Below are 24,967 nucleotides of genomic sequence, written 5' to 3'. Positions count from 1 at the left end.
CGTATTACCTGATCATACAGCCACAAATGCTAAACATGCTGCCTTGCTCCAGCAGATTCATCATTCTAGAGATGAGATATCGGTGTCGGCTTAACGTCAGTGTCAGCAGATTTGCACATGGTTGTGTGTGATGGGTCAGCATGTGGTTACATGTGCTGTCCTGCACCGCCCCACTACATAATTTTCTGTACAAGCACACTACAAGTGCTTTTGATGAAGGTATCTTTCAAATAAGAAGTCTTTTTAAGTGAAATAAATTTAGGTAGCTTCTTAAAGGTTCTTTCTTTAATATGCATGATTGATGTCACTGATGATGTACTACAGGGCTGAGTGACTTCACCAACTTTTATTTTAATGAGTATTTCTCCCTTTTCTTGACACAAAAGAGGGAATAAATAAAAACAAAAATCACATTGGTTATCCAAATTTTCATTTTAAATATCAGTATCAGATTAGAATTCCCATACTGTTGCATCCCTGGCCATTTCAATTGACCTTCTTCAAGTCTGTGATGACATTAAAAGCTCGGCTGTTACTTGTAATTTCTGCAATACAGAAAAATGAGGAAAATATGGAAAAGACAAAATTTAGGGCCTGAACAAAAAAATGAAATCAACTGCAAAGCAGAGAAACCATGCTTGCATTTTAAAGAATTCAGGGGTTTCCCTAAATTGCCAAAAAAAGTCTGTCTAAATTTTGTTTTGACAAGGTTTATCAATCTTTTCTTTGCTTTTGCATTTTTTTCTTCTCATCCCTGTTCAAAAATGTCATATAACCAGTCACTAACTCTTGCTTGGTTTATAGTTGTTCCAAAGATAGTAACTGGAATTACTGGGTGGATCTCATGTATTTTCAGTGTACTAAATCATAAGTGACAAGCCGTAAGAGAAGTGCTTTGATGCTACCTGTCACTCTGAAGCTTCCAAGTGCGGGTGTGTTGAGCTGCATCTCCGTGATGCTGTTGATGAAGGTGCTGTGGGTGGCGTCGCTGTTGCTGCTCTTGCTGCACCTCCACCCAGCATGGTGGCACTGTGGCTGAGAAGCGTGGGGTCAACGTCTCAAAGCGAGTCAGCTCTACTAGTGACATTAGGCTCTCTGTGGTCAGCGGTTGGTCCACCAGGAGATCCACTCCTGCAGAAAGACCAGATGATGAAAAATTATGACACATCAGATTTAAAAGAACACACGGAAGGCTGAAATGAGTCTGGTTTCCCAGCCAAAGCATGTAAATAATGAGCCAGATCTACCTGTTATCCCAGGACTAGAGGGATTAGAGGAGGTTTTGGCCCCCTCAAGCAGCAGTTCAGGCCCTTTAGAAAGGGGGCCATCAATAAACATGTCTCCATCATCTATATCGTCACACACACCTCCAATTTGAAGGAAATGAAGTTCTCCACCTTTTGACAAGAACAGAAACACAATGAAAACTGCTATATTCTCCCATTTATATTAAAACACTTGTGAATCTTCTTCAATACAGGTGCTGAATCACAACAGCGTAGATACAATGGATCAAATCAGCAAAGAGGAAGCCTCTTTTGAGGTTTCAAATTCTGATACTGGCAGATAGTTGCAAATTGTTGTACATGCAAATGAGTAAATACAGCATCTGTTTATTATAGACAGCAACCTAACTTCATTCAATATAACCTATATCATTATAAGTCTACACAAGCCCGAAATAATAAAATGTTTTATTTTTAAAAAAGGGACACAAACAGTGATTGTGTTTCACTGGCATTTGAGAGGAAACACAGATGTGTGCAAACAATAAAACTATTAAAAAATAGTGATAGATACTAAGAAATGGTTCCAGTTCTGTTAATTCCAAATCATCCAACTATTGGAGTTACAGGCATTATCGATCAGTTTTATTGATGCTGGCATGTTTTTCTGACAGTTGAACACTGCAATGATATCAAACTTGTACATCTACACTGCAAAAGCAACAGAAGGTCTAAAGTGTGGCTTCATTTCACAAGCTGGATGCCTGAAAAATGATTCTTTCAAGTGAGAGGTGGAAACATCACCAGATGTTGCAACATCTTCTGATAGAACCTGGGTTTTAATTCTAATGTCATGTGTCTGACACTCTACAAATGCCATAGCAGCATGTCTGTAAGACAAAAATATCATTATGTGATTTGAACATTAATGTAATCACGACAACAATCACTGCAGAATATACTTTTGATGCAAAAAGCTTTTGTAGGTCCACATTTTCAACACAGAACACTGATCAGGAATCAATAGGGCACTGAATACAGAATCAGGCCAAAAATAATGTTTCGCCCAGTAGGGGTGTTTTCGGGGACCAGTGCCAATATTTACAGACCAAGAAGACTGTTGGCTAATATATAATAATGATATACTGCTGGTTTTAAATAAAATTTTAAATAAAATGTAACAATTTGATGACAATAGTGACCACACAAAATTATTGACAATTGTTTTCAATAGATCTGTGTGATTGTGTCCACACAGTTGTCAGAGCACTTACTATTGCTTACAGAATTTCAAATGTGGAAAATGCATCAATTAACAAAATCTTCACCGGTTACAAATAAACCTTTTTTTTATTTCATAAGTTAAATATTAAGGTCTAGTGCAGATAACATGAAGTCCAAATAACTGAAACTTCCATAAATAAATGAGCAATGTCAGTGCACAGTCTCATCATTTTGATAATTGCCTTGTAGGCACAGCCATCAGCCAATGCCAATTTTTCACACACACATTAAATGTGTGTCTGTATATTTTTGTATATTTTAACAACATTGGCAAGACTTATAAAATCTAAATATAAACTTTTTTGGCAATTTTTGTAAACACATTTTTTTTCCCCATAGTAATCATTTACTGGCATTATATCTGTGACAAACTACAGAAGGAAATGTTTGCATTCTCCCTAATAACTCTGCCATAGCGTTGGAAGGTGCAGGACTTTAAATGAATGTGACAAAGCCAAAAACAACCAAAATTGCTTACGGTTCAGAGTTAAGTAGACTGAAAAGGGCTTAATATAAATGAACACCTAGGGGTAAACACAATGTCAAAGAAAAAAACAAAAACAAAACAAAAAAAAGATTAAACACACTGTCACAAACATCTCTCATCAAGGCCATTCGAAGCTGGCCTGTCTGTCCCAATATCAACAACGCTGCAGATAAAGGGAAACATTCCCAGGAACCAAACACTCCCAGGAACCAAACACTCCCAGGAACCAAACACTCACCTTTGGTGCAGGCACAAAGGCGGTCGGTCCCAGAGCAATAGGTAACTGAGACAAATGGGTCCGTCTCTTCTGCTGAGCCCTCTTTCTTAGGAGGCTCCACCTTGGTCAGAACCTCCAGCGTGGAAAGGTCCAGAATCATAATATATCCTGCCTGTGTGGTAACCACCAGGTGACCTAGGCCTGACACATCTAGCCTCTTACACTCCTTAGGACTTGAGGCAGAGGGACTAGTAGCAGCAGCACTGCTGCTGGTTGTGGCTGCTCCATATGCAGTCCCAGTTACAGAACCAGCAGAGCCTGCAGGGCCCATTCCAAACCCTGATGAGCCATTTTTTGACCCAGAGGGAAGAATCTCCTCAGGAGTCTCTTCACTGTCATCCTCCCTGCTATCAAGCACATCTGGAGGAAGCAATATAAGAGAGGTGATTGCATCACATGGGTCCCAGATCTGCTGCACCTTGACGGGTTCCTCATCCAAGGTGACAATACGGGTGGAGTAGTTTAGCTTGTAAAGTGCAAGATATCCTCCTCCACTCCCACCACTAGGACATCTCTGCTGTTGCTGGTCTCCAGGTGGCAGGATGAGGGTTGCTTGAGGCGGAGATTCCCCTTGGTGGTGGTCTTCCACCCCATTGGCAACTGGGTGCAAGGAGTCTCCCTTGCGCTGGCTGCAGAGGGCTGAGTGCAGACGGTTGAGATTGTTCAGGGCCTCAACTTGGTTTGTAGCACTGAGAGACTCAGCACCACATGGCTGCAGCCCAACCAATAGGTGCACACCATCCCAGCAGGGTGTGATCGAGTCCACATAAAGATTCTCCTCTTCCAGCTGTTTGGGCAGCCTCAAGCACTGCACCAGTGCTCCAGGTCGAGGTGGGGTGGACACAGTCGCTGCAGCAAGTGTGCTCCATTTGTCTACTTGACTGTCTAACCCTGCTAGATTAGTCGCTGCATCAGCAAACTGCTGAATGTAAGTGATGGGAGGATCCTGGAGAAGAAGCTGCTCATGTGTATCAAACTCCATCTCTATGATCTGTGGCACAGTGAAGCCCTCCTCATGAAGACCCTTACTCATTAGGTTGTTCATCTGTGCAAACACCTGCCCTGAGGACTTGTCATCTGCCTCTCTGATACTATACAGCAGCAACACAGGTATAGTCCTACGCACAGATGGTAGAGAAGAGGGGCTTGAAGGATGGGAACCTGCTAGTTTAGAGAAGCCCTGCTCCTGGGAAGAGGTCTGTGTGTTGCAGGCCTCTATCTCCATGGGACCCTGGTCTTGGAGAGGCCCAGAGTGAAAAGGCTCAGGGCCCTGAGTCCTAAGAGGACCACCTGTGGCCCTTCGTGTTGAAGGTGGTGCTGTGGGCATGGGTCCAGTCATGGAGGTGCTAGGTGCTGAGCGGTAACTGAGTAGGCCTCCAGCAAGCAGACAAGGGAAAGGAATGCTGTGGTGGTCAGAGACCTTGTCCTTTGCTTTGGCCTGGCTGTGCGCCTTGGCTTGGTTTAATGAGGGGTTGGCACCCAGCTCCTCCAGGTCCTTAACGGTGTCCTCCAGCACACTGGCAACCACTTCCCACTGGAGCTTCTCTGGCTGCTGGAGCACACTCAACGCTGTTATGCCTAAGCTCACATCCATGCTCTCCCACTGGGACGGCTGGCCTGAAACAGACGCAACATAAGAGTTCTAAGACTGTCCCCACTGGCTGATACTTTAATGAGGCTGAAAGCAGATTTTTAAAATGTATCCATATGAATTCAACACCATCAAGGGCACAAAAAAATAAATAATGAAAGAATGAAGTCTTCGTACCAGTTACCGACTCTGACCGGGAATGCTCATCACTGTCGGAATCCTCCAGCTGGTCATCACTGCAACAGAACAAGTGGATTACAAAGCTGACCAACATGAACAAGAGTGAGTCACTAAAACATATGATAACTACGACAAAAAAAGCATGAAGCCAGTCTCTATCCTCTCCTCCAGTCTGTTACTATCTAATAGATAGATCATTTGTTAGGATGATCATGTTACAGTGGAGTCATACCTGTATGAGACTGAAAGGGAACAGAACCTTTTCAAGATGTAACAATACATGGGACAAATGTGCTTTTGAGGTCTCACACTTAACTGCATTTTTTAAATCTAAAAAATGTCAGGGGAATTTCAGAAATCACATTTTGATCAAGGGCAGCACCGTGGTATATTGGTTAGCACTGTCGCCTCACAGCAAGAAGTTTACCTTGGTTACCCAACTTGGGTGCAAGGTCTTTCTGTGTGGAGTCTCCATGTTCTACCTGTGCCTGCGTGGGTTCGCTCTGGGTACACCAGCTTCCTCCCACAGTCCAAAGACATCAAGAGGGGACTAGGCTGATTGATACTCTAAATTGACCGTAGGCGTAACTGTGAGTGTGAATGGTTGTCTGTCTATAAGTGTTGGCCCTGCGATGGACAGGCAACCCATCCAGGGTGAACCCCGCCTCTCGCCAAAAGGCAGCTGGGACAGGCTCCAACGAACCAGCACCTTTACCAGGATAAGTGGTAGAAGATGGCTAGATGGACATTTCAATCAAGTGGTCTGAATAAACCAGGTCATGTAGTGCATAAGTCTGTCAGAAGATGGCAGTATATGCTACATTACGATTACTAAAAGCAGTGTAGAAGAAAACCCTGAACTAGAAGAAGTGATCCCACTTTTTTGGCTGTCTACAGCGGCAAAAATTGAAAATCAGTCTTATCCAGAATCACTATTTTTTGAAAAAAAAAGGGGGGGATAAAAACTCAAGCAAGTGTAAAACTTCTGTTTTTTTGTGAAGTGAGGGTAGTTTTTGCTGTTTTCATAAAATGCACTCATTGGATACTTCACTTACGCTTGTCCAACCAAATGTAATCCAAATCACCAACTATTCTGAGAATTCTTCCTTTATGAGGGTTATCATACATCTACTTGTTAAAACCTCATTAATATGATAATTCTACTTTTGGGTTACTTACACCACTACAAACTGCAAGCTCAATTATCATATAATTACATGAATAACAACTGGACAGTGTCAATTAAAACTGATCTTGATTATAGTTGGGGAGTATTCACATCTCAACAGACTAACTGGAGACTACAGGTTATGAAGATAATCATGAAAGCACACAGGGAGGCATTCAGAGTAGAAGCAGAGAGGACATTTTCCTCTGAATTTCTGAATATTTTGGAAGTCTCACATCTTTGCACAGGATATGGAGTTAATCTGAACAACACAACCTATCTTGTTGTAGTCAAAACAAGAAGGGTATGAACTGAATTATTTAATATTTGCCACACTGTGATTTTCCTATCTGCAGTCTCTCTTGGAGGTTCTGAAGAAAGAAATTTACCAGGAAGATAAAGTTTCTCTAATCTTACATAAAAATTTGAAGGAACAAGGAAATGTGAGTCATTGTTCTGCAGCCATGAAGTCTGAAATTACAGTGTCAGTACACTGCCTATAAATTAAAATACCTATGATAACTGCGGTCATTTTACAGAGGAGTGAAGGCTTCTTGAACCCTCCACAACTGAAAACAGAAGCCAGATGTTACAGGATGTTTTTATCCAATGTATGTGACATTAAGAGTCCTATCAGAGCATCCCTTATTGGTTTGGTTATTGGCCACATTCAGAACAGACTTTCCATTTGCTTCGTTGTAAGGTTGACAACGTTGAGCTGTACATTTTCTGATCCTGTTGTTAAATGGTTCACACACACACACATGCCAAAGCTCAGTTGTGCATTTTGTTTTGTATGGCTCCTTAAGGCCATTTGTATATGTATCTTCATCTCGATTTCAAATGAAAGCCCCGCATGTCAAATTCCATGCAGTCCAAATGCGGAGCAAAAAACAGAGACAGAATTGGCTAAAATGTAGTCTTGTAACAAATCTGCTATCATCTGACACCACTTTTTAATCTCATTTCACATTTTTGTCAAGCAATCCAAATGTTTATGTGGTTGTATCTAAAGTTGCTCATCAGGCTGGAGGCCACAACAAGTGAAGAGACAGGGATTTTATAGATAGATATAGATATATACACTGTATATATATATATATATAGAGAGAGAGATATAGAGATAGATAGATATTTTAGTATACATTAGATTTTGGTGGTGTTGTTTTTTTTTTACCTATCTCCCTCAAGCTTGGGCAGGTCAGAGCAGGAGGAAGACTCCTCCAGCCAAGCCAGTGTTGGCCTCCGTGATTCTGTAAGCGTCTGCTGGCTCTGCTCACCACCACACAGGATCAGCTGCCTCAGGATGGCCGGATCATACGGGTTGATGTCAAACTTCAAGTGCACCTATTAAGCACCAAACACGCACGCACACACGTACGCACGCACGCACGCACGCACGCACACACACACACAAATCTTGGGTCAATGCTAATATTTTATGTCTGATTAAGATATTTTGAAATGTGAAACATAACACAGATGACACCATCTTATGGTCTGACCTTCATCATTTTGGAGACATCCCAAATGCAAATCTTGCCACGCTTTGTGGCAGCTGCCAGGAAATGTGGACAGCTACCGAAGCCGTAGCAGGCTATCTTGTCTGGACTATCGGGGCTGTTGGGAAACTGGGCGGGGCTTGTCGCCAATGTCACTGACAACGGCACATTCTGTGTGTGCTCCCCCTTCACAAAAGGACAATTGGGAGAATGTCGCTCATGTTCAGACCTGTGATTGTGGAGAAATGGATATCAGGAATTTTTGGGACAAGACACTTGTTTATAGTCGGATACCAGCGGATATCCTGACTCTTACAGTTACACCAAAGCACAGTTAATGATCAAGACTCACCAAGGCTCATCTGTAGGTTCCCAGCAGACCAGACACACACTACAGGTGAAACACATGGCTCTGTCATCCCCAGTTGAGGCAGGCTATGGAGACACAAAGAGGGTCAATAACTTGTTCAGCTTTATTCTTGACCACATTTTGTTATTTCCACTAACGTTAATAGCTGCTGCCTACTAAAAACATAACACGCGATTTCCCACAAATGTAATAACTATTATGTTAGCAGAGATTTATTACGTTTGTAGGGAAGCGAAAATCTTAAACTCTCAATATTGGAATAACTTCCCAAAAATAAAACAACACAATGAGTAATGGTTGTTGTGGTTTGCCTATACACCTACTACTACTGACCGTGGGTGCAAAAATCCAGCGATTGACTCTCCGCTCCACAATCACACAACGCAACCCCCCTCCCCCCCCATGCAGCAAGCAGCTTTGTCTTGCCTTTTCAGTTCACAAAATTGTTTTGTTTTTAACAGATTTATTTCTTTGCATAGAAAAAAATGCTTCTTGTTAGTGAGGATCATCTCTCTCTCCCGCTCTCTCTCCCAACACTGCCTGCAGTAAATTGAATTGAATTAATAAGCCTTTAAATTCTAGACTTAGACTGATAAGTGTTGTGTTTATAAATGAGAAATAAATCCAGTTTTTCATATTTGTATTGCCGACAAGCGTATGAAATAAAATGTCATGGGAATTACTTTATCCAGCTCTGTCCCTCTGTCAAGCACAATCTGTCTCCTCTATCAATAAATTTGATTCAGCCCTGTCAATAAACAGGTATTTGGGGGAAAACCCTCTGACCTAATGTTACGCAACTAATTTCTAAACTACAGTTATCATTTGAATGTTGGCCTATATATCGAAGCTGAGACTGTAGCTGGTTTGTCCAACTGTCATGGTGACGACTGTAGTCCAGAGGAGGTCCAGTCAAAGTTGGCTAGTGTGTTTATATATTTGTGTGTTTACACGCGAATTTAATATGACTACACAAGCATCCATAGTTTTAGATATTTTCTGTTACCTTGGTTGTGATTGTTGATGTTTTTACTCATCAAATACGAAGATGCAAAAGTTAGGTAGCGATGGTTAGTGACTGTTGTTATATGCTGCTAGTAGGCTATGTCGTCACTGTTGCTTCCTAACTTGTTGGCATGATACTGTCGTTTTATAATGTTGATATAGTTATAAATCGATTCAGATTTTGTGTTGTTTCACGCCTCTGCCACAGTTGCTGGTTTGTCCTGTTGTCATGGCGACCACTGTCGTCCAGAGGAAATTCGGTCCAAACTGCAACAGAGTTTCCCGTTACTGCTTCACTAATGTATAATATCTATCTGTTTGTTTACAGATAGCCTGCATGTGTTGCATTGAAATAAACCCCGTAACACTTGAAAAAACAGCATCTGAATTCAGTGTGTTACAGGTAGCTAAATCATAGCTGTTAATGTTATCACAATTAAGTTATCATTTCTCAATAAATAGCTTAACAAAATCAAATCATTGAAAACTCCTTTTAGACATGTTTTCAAGGTGTAGCCGATAGACTATAAAATACTTTTCTTTGAATAATAATGTGGCTGATGTAGTTTTTAACACACAAAAATTCAGATTAGGTAAGGCTATGCCTATCTTGTTAAAATCTTTTTCCCTCATTAAAAATTAAAAATAAAATATAGCTATTCAAATATATGGCATCCCAACAGTTTGAAAATCAAACATTGGAGTGTAGGAACAATATGAAAAACAGATTTTTGGCAGGTAGTGATGCGTGGGTCTGGGCTTCTTTGGTTCAGCACCACAGACAGTCAGACAGTGGTGAGAGAGAGATGATCCTCATTAACAAGAAGCATTTTTCTTATGTGAAGAACAGTATGAGTAGGTGTATAGGCAAACAAACAACAACAACCACCACAACAACCACTATTCATTGTGTTATTACATTTGTGAGATGTTCTTGCAATATTGAAAGGTGAAGAGTTTCACTTCCTCACAAACGTAATAAATCTCTGCAAAAGTAAGTTATTACATTTGTGGGAAATTGCATGTTACGTTTGTAGTAGGCAGCAGCTCTTATGCTTGTGGAAAATGTATAACATTTGTGGGATTATTCCATTAAAAGCTGCAGATTTTTATTACGTTTGTAGATATTATTACATTGGTGGGTGTTACAACACATAACAAGCATGCCATGATATTAGTTGTTGTAATGGTAATGATGTTCTGGGGATACACCAATTTATCTGCTCAATATCAATATCGGCCACTATGCACATGGTTGGCTAGCATCGACAAATAACATGGCATTCACTGATGCCAGATCACCAATTTGTTTGTCTCATTAATTTTTATGCAGGGAACATGTGCTGTCAGGCAATGCCTCATTGAGTAGATTATTGCATAATAGATAAATCACCGCACAGTCCCTTCCACCCCCTGCATGGCCATGCCTATTGTGATTGTGAAAGTCAACAACTCAGATTGGCAAGTAACACTAACAGTGCAGCCACACAAACATGAGTACCACGATAGAAAAACCCTTTTACTTGTGAATGGAGGGGAAATCGGAGCACAACCATGTGTTCTGTGATTTTGTAAGGTGGTTGGAAAAGCTAATGATTGGCAAAATTAAGTAGCAAGTGCTCTTTAGCATACTGTCAATGAGCCAAGCTTCACTATTTCAAAACATTATTCATTCATGGTGACATTTTTTTGGATAAAACCATTTTATTTTACTAGCTGCATGTAATAATCATTATTAAGTATGTAAATGCAAATTATGAGCTCTCTCATAACCTACCTGGTGATAAAACCCAGCCTGAGCCATTGGATCAGGCTGAGCCCACCTGTACCCAGCATGTGGCCACGATGTAAATGTCTCCCTCCTGTTGGCCTCGCTGTACATCAGAGATCTACAAAGAACAACACATTTAAAAGAATGTCCAGTGCGCTGTATGTTGGTGAGAAATATGTACAGAGTATTAGCCTGTATCAGCAGACTTTGCTTCTCATATTTAGGAGCCAGTTGGAATGCTAGATTACACTGGCCTGGGGACAGACACAGAATGCCATTCAAATAATATTTACCTAAAAATATGCAATCTTTTTTAATATTAATCATTTTGAGCCATTAGTGACTAATCAATATCACCCTATTCAGTTTCACAAATACTACAATTCCTGTGCAACAGGAAGGTGCATAAAAGGTATCGATGTTGAATGTTTTCATACATACATTTGTTTAATTTATTTTCAAAAAACGCCAACAAACAAAGAATCTCACATGTGCATACAAATCTTCACAAGCTGACATTTGTCAGATTGAGAAACTAAATGAATTCACGATTGAACTGACGTCCCTGTGACAAGAACTCAATTCAGCTCAGGTACAGTAGGATCTTTTGTATGTTAGTTTCTGTTTGTGCATAAAACTAGGAAAATAAAATAAAACAAAACAGATCAAAATGTGGACACACACACACACACACACACACACACACACACAAACAGATATATTGCTCCAATTGCTCAACCCCAGTAAAAATTCTACAACCTCAGAAACATTACCTTCTCATTAGGATCTTGTAATGGGGTTTGTTCAGCTGTATTTTTTTCTTTCCTTGGTTTGCTTACCTATCTACAGAGCGTCCAGGGCCCACCCCAAGCTCAGGCCTGGCGCTTGACAAGAGGTAGGAGAGCCTGTCCATGATGGATGAGGCCACAGACAAGGCAGCTATGTTCTGGTTGATCTTCTTTAGCTCATTGACGATGGCACTAGCCACCAGCTTCAGCACATGGTGGGGGAGATGGAAGGTCACCGTCGCCCACTGAAGGAAGGATAGTGAAAGAAAAAGTAGATCAGATACATTTTTCCATCCGATACAGTCATTCTTGAGAAGGTGGACTGTAGCCAACTTAGATAATGCTTTGATAATGCAAACATTGGGGCCTTTTTCAGGGTGCAACCTATACCCCTTTCACACTGAAACATGCGTGTCAAAGCGGGTTTTTGTGCCCACGTTTGCTAGGCATTAGGGCGCATTCAAGCTTCCACAGATGTGGGTCTGAGCTCCCGCTGTGAGCGGAAAATGCACCTTACAGTGCGGAAAATACGGTAATTCACTTAAGATCATACACATGTACACTGTTTGAAAAAAAAAAAAGAGTGAAATAAGAGTCTAGGCGACATCAACAGGAAGACTGATCTTACGGCAGAGGCCAAAATTTTATTGAGAGTGAGTGAGCAGCTCTCGCAGCACAGCCCAGCCCAATTTTTTTATTCATTTATTTCTTTCCGAAGCTTCCACAATGACAAAATCAGAATGCGACAGGAAGGTAGATCTACGTCAACGGGTCATTTCACAGGAAACCTGAGACAACGCGGGTTGCCTTTTTCACAATGCAGGCAAGCTTAATTCAACATATAAGAGTTTTTGAGTCACAACACTGCAGTAAAGGCGGATCATTTCAAGACAGCATGTAATGGTATTGTGCAAAAAAAAAAATTCTTGAGGTAAATAGCACATACAGCTTCACGCTAGGTGGCTCATCTTTATTATCGGAACTACACCTAAAATACCTGACTGTCATTTTAATTGGTACTTCTCCTGCAATGTAATTCTATCATGCAATTGTGTTCCTAGATGAAAAACAACATAATTTATCTGAAGAGGTTTAACCTTTGATACAGTTTATAAATTCTAATCTTTCTCAGCTCAGCTGCCTGTTCCACAAGGAAGACTGAACAGTGAGACACACGTGTCACAATACAACTCCTCAATACACCCTTTCAGGAAGCACCAACATTAAATGGAATGAAGAACACTAACATTGATTTCTTCTCAACAACTGCGAGAGAAGGATTTTTAGGTTTTCTCAACAGGATCCTGTCATTTGACCTTCTCAGGTGATATCCCACATGTTGAAACACTGCTCTCCACATTCAGGTGCCACTAATACACAGATCATAGACTCTATCAGTTAACTGGATCGAGCTGTGCTATAACGGTAGCATCTGGGAGGCTGTCAGACTAACCTTGGCCACTTTGTGATTGGCTGCTGTCTCATGTGAGGTATTCTTCAGGCCTTCCTTGAGCTGTGTGATAAAGAGATCGTAGCCCTCTGTGTTGGACACGTCGATCTTTTCCTGACAGGCTGACAGTACCTGCTGGGCCTGAGAAGATGGACATGGGCACAGGAGCACATGCACGGGCACAGGAGCGCATGCACGCACACACAGACACACACACACACATACATACAGACAGACACACATACACACACATGGTAAAAAGAAGCAGAATATAGCAGACTTTCAGTTGGTTGGAAGTGGGTTCTGTAATGTTGTGCAGTTTGTGTTTGTGCATAAATGAAACCTTCCACTATTTTTCATCTGGTGAGTGGATTAAAAAGGCTGGAACATGAATGACATTGACTGAAGCCCATAACCTGCTGTTAAACACATATTTAAAGAAATCACTCAAAAGTGTCAAAAGCCAAAGCCAAAAGTATCCTCACATTTACCACTTCCCAATACACCTTCAAAGAATCTTATAAAATTAACACTTCTGTCAGATATCCTGTCTCAAAAACAAGCAGAAAAACTTGTCCATGCCTTTGTCACTTCCAAGCTGGATTACTGCAATTCCCTCCTATCAGGCTGCACCAGTAGGTCCCTAAAGACTCTCCAGCTGGTCCAAAATGCTGCTGCCCGCGTGTTGACTAGAACTAGTAGAAGAGACCATGTCTCTTCTGTATTGGCTTCTCTCTATTGGCTCCCTGTCAAATTCAGAATAGAATTCAAAATTCTTCTAACATGCAAAGTCCTAAACAATCAGGCACCCTCATATCTGACAGAGCTCATAGTCCCCTATTATCCAGCAAGAACCCTTCGCTCCCAGGATGCAGGGTTACTGGTGGTTCCTCGAGTTCCTAAAAGTAGAATGGGAGCCAGAGCCTTCAGCTATCAGGCTCCCCTCCTGTGGAACCGTCTCCCAGTTTCGATCCGGGATGCAGACACCCTCTCGACCTTTAAGAGCAGACTTAAGACCTTCCTTTTTGATCAGGCTTAGTTAGGGCTGCTTAGGCTGGCCCTTAGATATGCTGCTATAGGCCTAGACTGCCGGGGGATCTCCCATGGTGCACTGGGCTTCTCTCTCCTCCTCTCTTTCTTCTCTTGCCTCCTGTATGTGTCATACATAAATCATACTCATATGTGTTACAAACTCATCTTCTTCTCCAGAGCCTTCGGGCTCCCCACATCCCAGATCCCGGGTGCAGCTGGTGGAGGCTACAGACCTGAAGAGGCTCAAGCTCCCACCCATAGCTCCACCTGCTCACGTCCCCGTCTGTCCAACAGTCTCTTCCCTTTCACTCCCTCTTTATCTCTGTCCCTATCTCTCCTTCAGTTTATCTGTCGCTCTCCATTATCTGTCTTTGTCTCTGTCCTGCCCTCCTGCTCTCTTTCCCCCCAACCGGTCGAAGCAGAAGGCCGCACCCATCGAGCCTGGGTCTGCTTGACGTTCCTGCCTGTTAAAAGGAAGGTTTTTGTCACCGCTGTTGCAGGATGTGCTTGCTGATGGAGAATTGTTGGGTGTAAATTCATTGAAGGAGTGTGGTACTAGACCTGCTCTACCTGTAAAGTGTCATGAGATAACTTTTGTTGTGATTTGGCGCTATATAAATACACGTGACTTGAAACTTGACTTGACTTCTGTCAGGGGAAAAAAAAACCACTAACCAGATTATTTAAAAACATACAAATCTCCACTACTTACTGCAACTGAAAAGCCATGATTGACTCAGCTGACACCAAACGATGTACACATGACAAAAAAATCTATGACTTTAACAAACGTGAATGAAAACATTCCACGTTTTCTTTTCATGTGTTTGTATGTTATCAAACAAATTCAAATTTTGTTTTTCTTTTATGTTGATTTATAACTTTTTAACTGCGAAACTACAAAAAAAATATAATGAAGTTATTCCTACTTCTATCAGAGGTACAGGACTTTGTACTGCAGTGAAATTTAGCCCACAGCATGTAAAAATGTGAAGAGATCCCCCCCCAAAAAAAGAACCCACCCAGAAACTGTTCAGGGCTCAGAGGGTGGAGGAAACAGGGTGTTACCATGGCAACTTGAGCATCATAACTAGCAATTAACCATTAAAAAGTACAATCTCAAATGCAGTAGCATTTCCTCTTTCCCTTCTTTCTTTTTCAGCTGTTATGCCTGTTTGCGCTAGTCTCCTGTATGTCATTGCATCACTCCAGATTTCTGTGCCAGTGCTTCTCCTCCTTTTCACATGGGACTTGTGGGCAGTGGAGTGTTTGGGCTTGTGTCATAGTTGTAGATTTTCTGTGTGTGTATAAGTGTGTCATTCACATGTGAAAAGTATGGGTTTTAACTCAAGAAATACAACACCACATTTGACTAATTCAGCCCTGACCCACTGCCCTGCATGGCTGTGATGTTTCCTTCTCCAACACCCTTGATTCAAATGAGCAGAAAGTTAGGAGTCTTGTGCAGAGTTTACAACACAGCATCTGTATGAAAGAAATATTAGCAGCTCTATTGATATCAGAATATTTTATTCTCTCATATCAGGAACACCCTTCAAGTTCTGCGCTCTTACCTCTGTGACAGGCAGCTCCAGCTGAACCATGTCCTCAGGCTTGGCCACTGGAGGTTGAAGGGCTGTGTCCAAAAGCAGGATACCATTCAGGTCCTTTCTGCATCCAACTGCATAGTCGTCCACAAACAGCACCTTGTCTACTGCAGGAAAGTACTGACACCTGACACGCCCACCAGGTTTAGCTGGGACAGCAACAGAGGACAACACAGTAAATGGTCAGTGGCCTTTAATGAAGAATGGATGGAAACAACTTCTGAAACCAGATAGGTAGTCAGCCAATTTCTTTATGATAACTACAACTTTCAGTGTTTTTCTACACACCAATTCTGCTCTTTTCTGATAGCTAATACACAGCGTGCTTTTTCTCATTTCAGGAGAGTAGGTACTAAGGCTGTCTACAAATACACGACATTAAGATATACATTTCATTTGTGAGAAAAAAATGTAACCGTGCAGAATCACTGCTGGGAAAAAGGCAAGCAGCACTGTCAAAGTAGTCTCACAGGTTAGAAGACCCATCTGATCATGAGACTACACTACAGCTGTCTCTCTCTCTTGCTCTCTCTCCTGAGGTCTCACGTGACTCAAAGAATGCTGATGGACAGGAGTCGCTCACATGAAAATTTAAAGACTAAATGTAGGTCAAATGATGAAGATTTCACAACCAGTTACCGAACTTGTCTTAGGCAGACACAAAGTGATCTGAAAACAGAGCCATCTAAAAGTCCTCTTTGGTTATGTTCAGATACACTTTGGATTTTGAGATAAAGATGGCGACACATGGGTAATGATAAAGCTGTGTCCAAGCTTTTTGAGGATTAACGTAACAAAGATAATGTTTTCATTTTACTCTGAGAGGCATTTGCAGAACACAGCTCAGACAGAGAGACAACAATGTCAGCAGAGGCCATTTTCTTATGGTTTTATGGTGTGTATGATGCTTTTTTTTTTTTTTACTGTGTAGGTATGTTTATTATTTGTTTATTAAAGAAATAAACCTGTAAAAGTGGCTATGTTTCCCAAAATAGTCAAATAGATAATACCGCATGATTCACATTTACAGTTATCTAACAATTTTTTCTTTGCTACATAATTCCATATATCTTACTTCATATATTTGATGTCTTAAGGATGTATCTACAATGTAGAAAGAAGTAAAAAAAAAAAAAAAAAAAAAAGTAAAAACACTGAATGAGAAGGTGTGTCCAAACTTTTGACTGGTAATGTGTGTGTTTCAAATCAAAAGTATAAGTTTTAAATTAAACTGAATGTATCTGGTGCAGCTATACCTGCCCCATTTTCTGCTGTGCATATTTTGCACCATATAAAACAAAAACAGCATCTTGTAAAAATAGTCATAAAATAAATGCATCTCATAAATCCCCCATCTTCTGTGGTGCATTCATGGCAGCAGCGTATATATTACAAGGAAACAGCTCCCTATAAATATATCTTTAAACATTATCATTAATATTTTTGAAACATTCCGACAACACAGTATCAACCAACAGTATGTTGTACAATTCTATAGGAATAAAAAAAGCATAAAATGAAAAATTAAATGTATGAAGTGCAGCTATTCGTGACACATTTTCTGCTGTGCTTAAAACAAAAACACCACGAAGTAAAAATTATAATAACAAAATAAATGTATCTGACGGAGAAATCACTCATCTTCTGTGGTCATCAGCAGAGTATATTTTTTATATATATATATATATATATATATATATATATACACACACACACACACACAAAATGTTGGATTTTTGTCCACGACATGCTTGCCATCAGGCTCATGCTTAACATGAAAACCAAAGTAGTTCCACACACCAGATCTGAAGGATGGTGAAGGATCTTCGATTTCAGGTGTATTACAGGCATTAGCAATGTTGCAAGGAGATAGCTTCACATGTAGCTTCTGTCTCAGTAGCTTGTTTTAGTCTGATTGCATGTGGGAAGCACAGCTCAGTGAATCTGCGCTCGACAGTGCAAGCAGCATAATATATCATACAAGAAAACAGATTTTGATTTTTTTGTTGTTGTTGTTTTTGAGGGGGTATCTTTATTTAGGTGAATGAAAGTCTGGTCCTGTGATCCTGTTCACAGCAATACATTACACATATGGCATGCATCAGAGTGCTGCTCCTTTGCCCTCTCTGCACAGAAGTAGGGATTTCATGATACCATAAATATAGAAGACTGTTCCAATATCATAGAATTAACAAAATTCCAGGACATGGTACGATACCACAACAAAGCTCTACAGTATGACAACAAAATCAATACATTCAAGCATAAGCTCTTTGCTGCAGCTGCAGACACCACAAGTTTCAACTCTAAGCACTTTAGTTCAAGCAGTTTGCAGGCAAAACACTGACACTTAGGTCTTGAATAGATTTCGCATTCATTTCCAACAATCCACCTTAACTGTACACATACAGGTCCGTGCATGGTGGGGGTGTCCCTTGTTATCTGCCATAGTTTTATTTCCGACTGAAGCAGAAAGCTCTGCTGAACTTGAACTACCATCACACATGCAGTCTGTCATTCGTACACTCATTACCGATGCTGTCATCTCAGTCCAGAATTTTACACAAATGTGCAATCAGACCTATTGCAGCACATAGATCCATTCCAATTTATTCTAAAACATAATCAAAGATAAGCATTAACAGCAGTTATGAGCAAATCCCAACACATTCTTGTACAGCATGTCCCTTTGATGATTTTGGTGTTTTGGTAATTATAAGCGCTATTATTGGGTTAAAGAAACGTGATCGAATTGATTAATCTTCTGCCATTGATTAATGATATAAATCAACTTTGGTCATGTCAGATTTGGGTAAATGTGCAAATAATTGAAAAGATAGACTTTAGAGGCAGAAATCTTTATTTCCCATCATTCGGAACACTTCACTGTTCAGAGGGAATGACAGCTATAACTATATCAATGACCTCCAAATATTTCAGGTTACACTTTCCGTTTTAGTGTTAAGTGATGCCCGGGGTCTTCTTTTGCTTCTTTTAGTGTCCATTAGATTAGTTTAGGTGTATTACTGCCCTCCACTGGTTACTAACAGCTCTTCATTCACAAACAAAATCCACACCTGAGGTCATAAGTGTGGTTAATTCTGGTCATCGTATGATATATCACTTTTTCTATAATGATTTTATCTACATAAATGTTACTTCTCCAACTATTCTTATTATATTCTTGAATAACTATATCTAATTTATTTCTACACAGCAATATTCAAATAACTGTGTCTGAGTGCATTCAGTGAGGGAGATTCATATATTGTTAGAAATACATGTGAATTTTTTTTATCCCAATTCAAAACAAACTCTAATTTTTAAAGTTAGTTACACAAAAATTCTAGGATATAAAACTGTCTCACAGAATTTAGAATCCACAAGTCAAGTCAAACGCAAATTTTTCACATGACAATGCTGAGTCACTACAGCGCGACCTAGCACTGACTCAGGCCAGCCACCCAAATGAGGTTATTCGTTTCATTTGCTTGTAACTGCGATCATGTTCTCTTGTTCAAGAGTATAGAAAAGTGTTAGAACAAACTGTCTGGTAATCATAGACATTTGCCTTCTGGTTCATGCTCTTAAGAGCAAAAGCGGAAACCCAAGCTTGTGGTAATATGCTGCTCTTTTCAGGTTATAAATGTGAAGTAAGAAGTGCTAGCTTAATCAGATCATCTCCCTTCCAAGAGGAAGGATGAAGGCACTAAGCTGAACTTGGATCAAAGTATGAGCATGGACAGTAGAAGATATATAAGATAAGTCAACATCTGAATTCATAACAGTGCAACAAATGAAAATAGCTTGTGGACTTAGAATTAGCATTCATGTCAAGTCAGCACTTCCCCTACATGCACCAGTAGTGGTCGTGCACCATTTAGAAATAGAACTGCCGCTTACTCTATTTCATCGCTTTATAAAGTTTTTTTTTTCTACTATAAAGGCTCAAATCCTAGTTCATTCACACCTATCAGTGAAGAATGCATGTAAGTCTTGGCTCATGCCCAGTTGTCAACACAAGGATTTATAACAACAAGCACCAACCATCAACAGGGAAATAAGCAATGTTGATCACAGATACAGGAATTCCCAAAACCTCACACAAGTGTCATACAGTAATGTTACAGCAAACAAAAAAATGTTTCTTACATGGATCATAATTCTTTGATAATTAATGGATAGATCCAGAATAATTGATCGATGATTTTTTTTTCACTTCACCGAAGCCATTTGAACATGACAAAGCCATAAAAAGTGCTATGGTGTTGTTTACTGTGCTTCCACTGAGTTCCAGCTCAGGTGGGTTTCATGCAGCCCCTTCACTCACTCACACTCACACACACACACACACACACACACACACACACAGCAACTAGCAGAAAGGATGTAGTGGATGCAGAAAATCAGGTGGAGTGAAAGATTGTCTTACTGAAGTGGACAATGACACGATGCTCTTTAAAGCTGCCTTTTACAGCAACAGGAGACATTAATATTATATAGTCTACAATATACACACTGTCTTTTCCAAACTGAGGCCCCACATCTTCAATGTATCAATGACACCATTGGATATTTCTTACATACACAAAATCCACATACTACACAACCAGAAAAAGTCCTTCTGACATCATGGACAGTGCATTGTAGGGAATTCCTACAAAACTGTGGTCTGATTCACCTCCAAGAACTGCACGAACAGATCCATTTGGCAATGTGTACCTCACAAATTATTTTTCCTCCCTATTATATCATCGATGTTGGGATCCTCAACCAAAACTGCCATCAACAAACAAATGACACAAGATGATTGAGCGCAATGACTCAAGATATCTCCAATACTGATTCAGTTGAACTTATTAAGAGCCAAGGCCCCAGTGTGTATGTGCTGAAGTTCTCCAGAATAAATCAATGAAACCAGGAAACCTTGGATGGCACCTTTGAACCAAACATCCAAGGCTGAAACACAAACAAGATGTATTGAAGCAGTTCAGGTACACCATTCAAACACGTGCTCCACCAGTAGCTCAATCGTGAGTAATCTGGCAGGAGGGAATGGTAGATAACAACAATGGTGATGAAGGAAAAGATTACCCTAGCGGTGTTAATAACCCTGGGAGCAACCATCATGGCACTGTAGTTCCAGGACAAGTCGAATATCTTAAACTCCTGTGTTGTCCTATGGATGAACACATGCTTCTTCTTCACTGCTCTCCTCCGCAGAATCACCAGAGCCAGTGATTTCCTCTTGTTGACGGTAAGACAAAATACTGTTGCATGTGATTCTAAAACATTTTGGTGTGTGTCTCTGTCACATAGCAACTGCACCCATTTCAGCCGATACCATGTCGTCCTGCCCTCACTGGACCACGCAGTGAGACCAGTGAGGGCAGGACGACTCAGTACACACTGAGTCCTATGTGTAGGAGTCTGTATTGTGTGTGTACTGAGTGTGTGTACTCTGTATTACATCAGTGATCAATGCATCTCTCTCTGTATGTACAAACATTATACACACATATACATCTACATACATCAGTTGTTTCCTTCCGATTGTCTCATGTGTGGCCCCTAACTGACTTACCCAAACGGCCCTCTGAGAAATTGTGTTGTCTGCCCCTGCTGTAGCTGAATAGAGTTGCTATGTTATTGTATTTTAACTTCAGTTATAATGGTGGTACTTGGAAAACTATTTTCTGACATAGTACTTCGTTCAATCTTTTTACCGTCACAACATGTAAATATACATATATACAAATTCAACATGTGTAGTTTGTACTCAGAAAGAAAAAAGAAAAAATTGAAAATATTTTCAAATTCAACTGTCAATAAGCATCTTCCTCCTGTTTTAAGAAACAAATGTTCATTAATGAGCCTGTGAATTACATGCTTACATTTTTTTAATACCTAGTCCTATGTATGCAGTTATTTTGGTACAAGTAACATAGTGGTCTGATCAGCAAATTACTACTCTACACAGATGGAAATATTGTTGAGTAACCCTTTACTTTCATATTAAATTTTGGAAGCAACACTGTTTTGGGGTAAATACATGCCAACAGTAGACTGTAGCCCATCCATCCCATGAGATGAAGTGTGTGTTTACCAATTTAACGTTCACCATTCATAAAACACTATGATGTACAGGGTATTATTATGTATACACAAAGAAAGCATAAGAGTTAGCAGAGGATTCCTAACTCTTGTTGGCACTTAGTATGCAACGTCCTGTAACTTGGTTGTGACACCAACACATTATGACAGGACATTGCGTGCTGAAAGGTAACATCAGCAAGACATGAGTTAGGGTAATATTTTATATAGAGTAGCGAAGTTAGCAAGGCAAGCAAACAAGGCCCCATTACACAAGCTCTGCGGCATCAACTCCGCACACTTTCTGCATCCCACCAATGCCTTTACATGCGCGTCCGGTAGACTATAAAGTTGAGCAGCTAAGGCTATCGAGGCAAGTGGCTACTGGCACAATTCAATTACACGCATTATGGCTGCGAATTCTAGATCAAAACCCAAAAGACAAACGTGTTTATACAGGTGTCCCAGATATGAATTGCGTTTCGAAAGGTGTCATAATTGAGACTACTGTGTAAGACAATACACTGACAGGGAAGATTGTCCGGCTAGCCGGCTAGCAATCTGTAGCTATTAGCTTGCATGGTAGAAATGTCATGTTGTATGAGTGAGATAAAGTAGCTGACTTAGTAAACATTCACGTTCGAGGGATAACATTTCAGTCTGATCACAGACAAAGATGCGACGCAAAGATATATGTTTTTACAAGAGAGGCTTAACGAATCTTGTCTGCTAAATAATCTTACTAGGCCCAGAGACAACTGCTAGGAACAGCTAACGTTAGCAAGCAGAGGCTATACGTTGTGTCGTGTTTGGTGTGTGTTGACAATCTGGAGTTGGTTTGTCAAAACTGAAACTGTAAGTGTCAGAGCGTGACAGAGCGCGCCGGTGCTTACCATGCAATGCTGAAGCCTGGAGAATGGCCCCCGAAGTGCCATCAATGACTTTTATACTTCCGCGGCTGGTGACGGCTAAAATAGCGTTGAGGGCCGGGTGGTAGGAAAGGCTACGCAGGCCCTCCTCGTCGCAGCGCAGGCAACCGTCTCTCAATACAATCCAGTCCGAGGATGTGGACGAGCCGGAGCCCGGCGAGGCCGCGGCCGCCATCTTTCCTTATTTTTTCCCTTCCCTTCCCTTCCTAGGTTGGTGAGGATCCGCTGATACAAGTAATGTTGAGAAATCTAAAAGACTAACTCCGAACTATCCTCCCTCTGCCACTGCTGACTCCCTCTGCGGCTTCTTCTCCTCCGCCCGTTACCGCAGCAGTGGCTATTCACCATCAGCATTGAGAAACTCCAGGCTGGACTCTCTGTCAGTTACATGATAGGTGAACGGAGGTAGCGTATAGCTCCACTACCTCTCGCGAGAAACCCGAGTGCAAGCGTGAACAACTGGGAAAAAAACTAGAACCACCTGAAAAATACCTCTGCAACAAAATATGACCAGGTCGCACGAAATCTTCTAGTCTTTCCAGTACTTGTATTCACTATATACTGAGTCTAATTAAAATAAAAGTATAAACTACTTCATCCACATTAATGCAGTTGAAATCATACGATCATTCAATCAAATTTGATATTGACTCCTCACCTCAGATAAGATTCAATACGATGGATTACACTATTATAAATTGTTATGATTTTTAGGACTGCCAGTTTAGTTAGCTGACTAATCTTCAGTCCTTAATGTTGTAGAATTTATTTTCATGTTGGCCAACCATCCATTCATTTTTTCTGCTTATCCTTTTAAGGGGGGGGGGGGGGGGGGTGCGTGATGGAGCCTATCCCAGTAGCCATTCCGCAAAAGGCAGGGTTCACTCTGGACAGGTCTCCAATCCATTGCAGGGCTTAGACATATAGACAGACAACCATTCACACTCACAGTCATACCTACGGTCAATTTAGAGTATCAATCAGCCTCGTCCCCGCTTGATGTCTTTGGACTGTGGGAGGAACCCAGGGTACCCGGAGAGAACCCACGCAGGCCTGGGGAGAACATGGAGACTCCACACAGAAAGATCACATACCCGAACATACCCGAACCTCAAACCCAAAACCTTCTTGCTGTGAGGCGACAGTGCTGACCAATTTACCACCACGCCGCTATTGGCCAATCAACAAAATAAAAATAAAAAATTCAAATGTTTTATTGAATTAAATAAATCTTCATTTATGACATGCCAATGATTTTCCAACTACATTAGGTCTAATAACTTTAAAACAATGTGAATATTTTTCACAGCATGAAGACTCTTCATGGCTGAGGTGGAACCACAAAGGGGCAAGTTGAAAGTTAAGCCCACCATTTTCACCTCACATATGACAGATTACAATGTCATAATGTCACACAAAATCAGTACAATATGCACAATACTTGAGTTTAGTCATAATAAAGATTTAATTTATTCATCACGCTGTAAATATTATCCACAAGAACAATTTTTGATTTGAATATGTTCATTATGTTTATTGACTTAACTTCAATTAAGATTGTTTTATCTGCACTCTGGCTTTTTTTTTTAACTCAGTGGATGACAAAATGTCATTGTTGGTTGGTTTGCAGAACATTGGTTCCATGCTGAAATATCTGAACAACTATTGCATCACTATGGAAATTTTGAACAGACATTGATGGACTATAAGAAACAAATTCAAATCATTTTGGTGATCCTCAGACTTGCCCATTATCAAATTTGGGACAGACATCCAACTCATTGTTATGTGTAGTAATAACACTGGTGATCCAACAAAGGGGTATTCTCCCAATCTCACATTTCAATTCCACTGTGAGACCTGCGATGGATAGTTTGAACACAGAAGGAAAACCAATACTTAAGAGTCAGAAATATTGTCTTCCTTCAAAAACAACTCTCCTCATTTAATAAGACTGTATAGCCTCAGGTGGCTTAACTTAAAGAGAGATGAGCAGCAGCTATAGAGGTTGGTGACCTCAGTGTTTTTATACCTTCACACTTCTATTTCAAACAGAAGTCAACCGAGTGACATCATTAGTGGCAATTTATCTCATTTCCTATTGACACAGTTCCCTGTGAAGCTACAAAATATTATACAAACAATTTTTTTTCAAGGATGTTATCTTTTCACCAACATCTATTGGTGTGGAGCTCTTTTTCTATGCA

General features: G+C 40.6%; 1 protein-coding gene across 5 annotated transcripts in view; it reads right to left on the bottom strand.

Moving 5' to 3' along the window:
• birc6 (baculoviral IAP repeat containing 6) overlaps positions 1-23,157 on the bottom strand; it is a 118,215-nt gene extending 95,058 nt beyond the window's left edge. For all 5 annotated transcript variants that reach the window (XM_086179546.1, XM_086179549.1, XM_086179548.1 and 2 more), the window contains exons 1-12: positions 22,725-23,157; positions 15,706-15,887; positions 13,103-13,240; positions 11,701-11,894; positions 10,868-10,979; positions 8,068-8,150; positions 7,719-7,944; positions 7,391-7,560; positions 5,043-5,101; positions 3,236-4,891; positions 1,248-1,397; positions 906-1,131 (exon numbers count right to left, since the gene is read on the bottom strand). In XM_086179546.1, coding sequence (XP_086035672.1) covers positions 906-1,131; positions 1,248-1,397; positions 3,236-4,891; positions 5,043-5,101; positions 7,391-7,560; positions 7,719-7,944; positions 8,068-8,150; positions 10,868-10,979; positions 11,701-11,894; positions 13,103-13,240; positions 15,706-15,887; positions 22,725-22,935 — 3,407 coding nt within the window. In that variant the 5' untranslated portion in view covers positions 22,936-23,157. The remainder of the gene's footprint in view (positions 1-905; positions 1,132-1,247; positions 1,398-3,235; positions 4,892-5,042; positions 5,102-7,390; positions 7,561-7,718; positions 7,945-8,067; positions 8,151-10,867; positions 10,980-11,700; positions 11,895-13,102; positions 13,241-15,705; positions 15,888-22,724) is intronic.
• Positions 23,158-24,967: the final 1,810 nt, after the last annotated feature.

This window comes from Aulostomus chinensis, chromosome 16 (assembly GCF_037954235.1).
Source record: "Aulostomus chinensis isolate RoL2024-O1b breed Wild chromosome 16, RoL_Achi_v1.0, whole genome shotgun sequence".
In the NCBI taxonomy this organism is placed as follows: domain Eukaryota; kingdom Metazoa; phylum Chordata; class Actinopteri; order Syngnathiformes; family Aulostomidae; genus Aulostomus; species Aulostomus chinensis.
The sequence above is the reverse complement of the archived record's forward strand: the minus strand, read 5'-3'. Positions and strand labels throughout refer to the sequence as shown.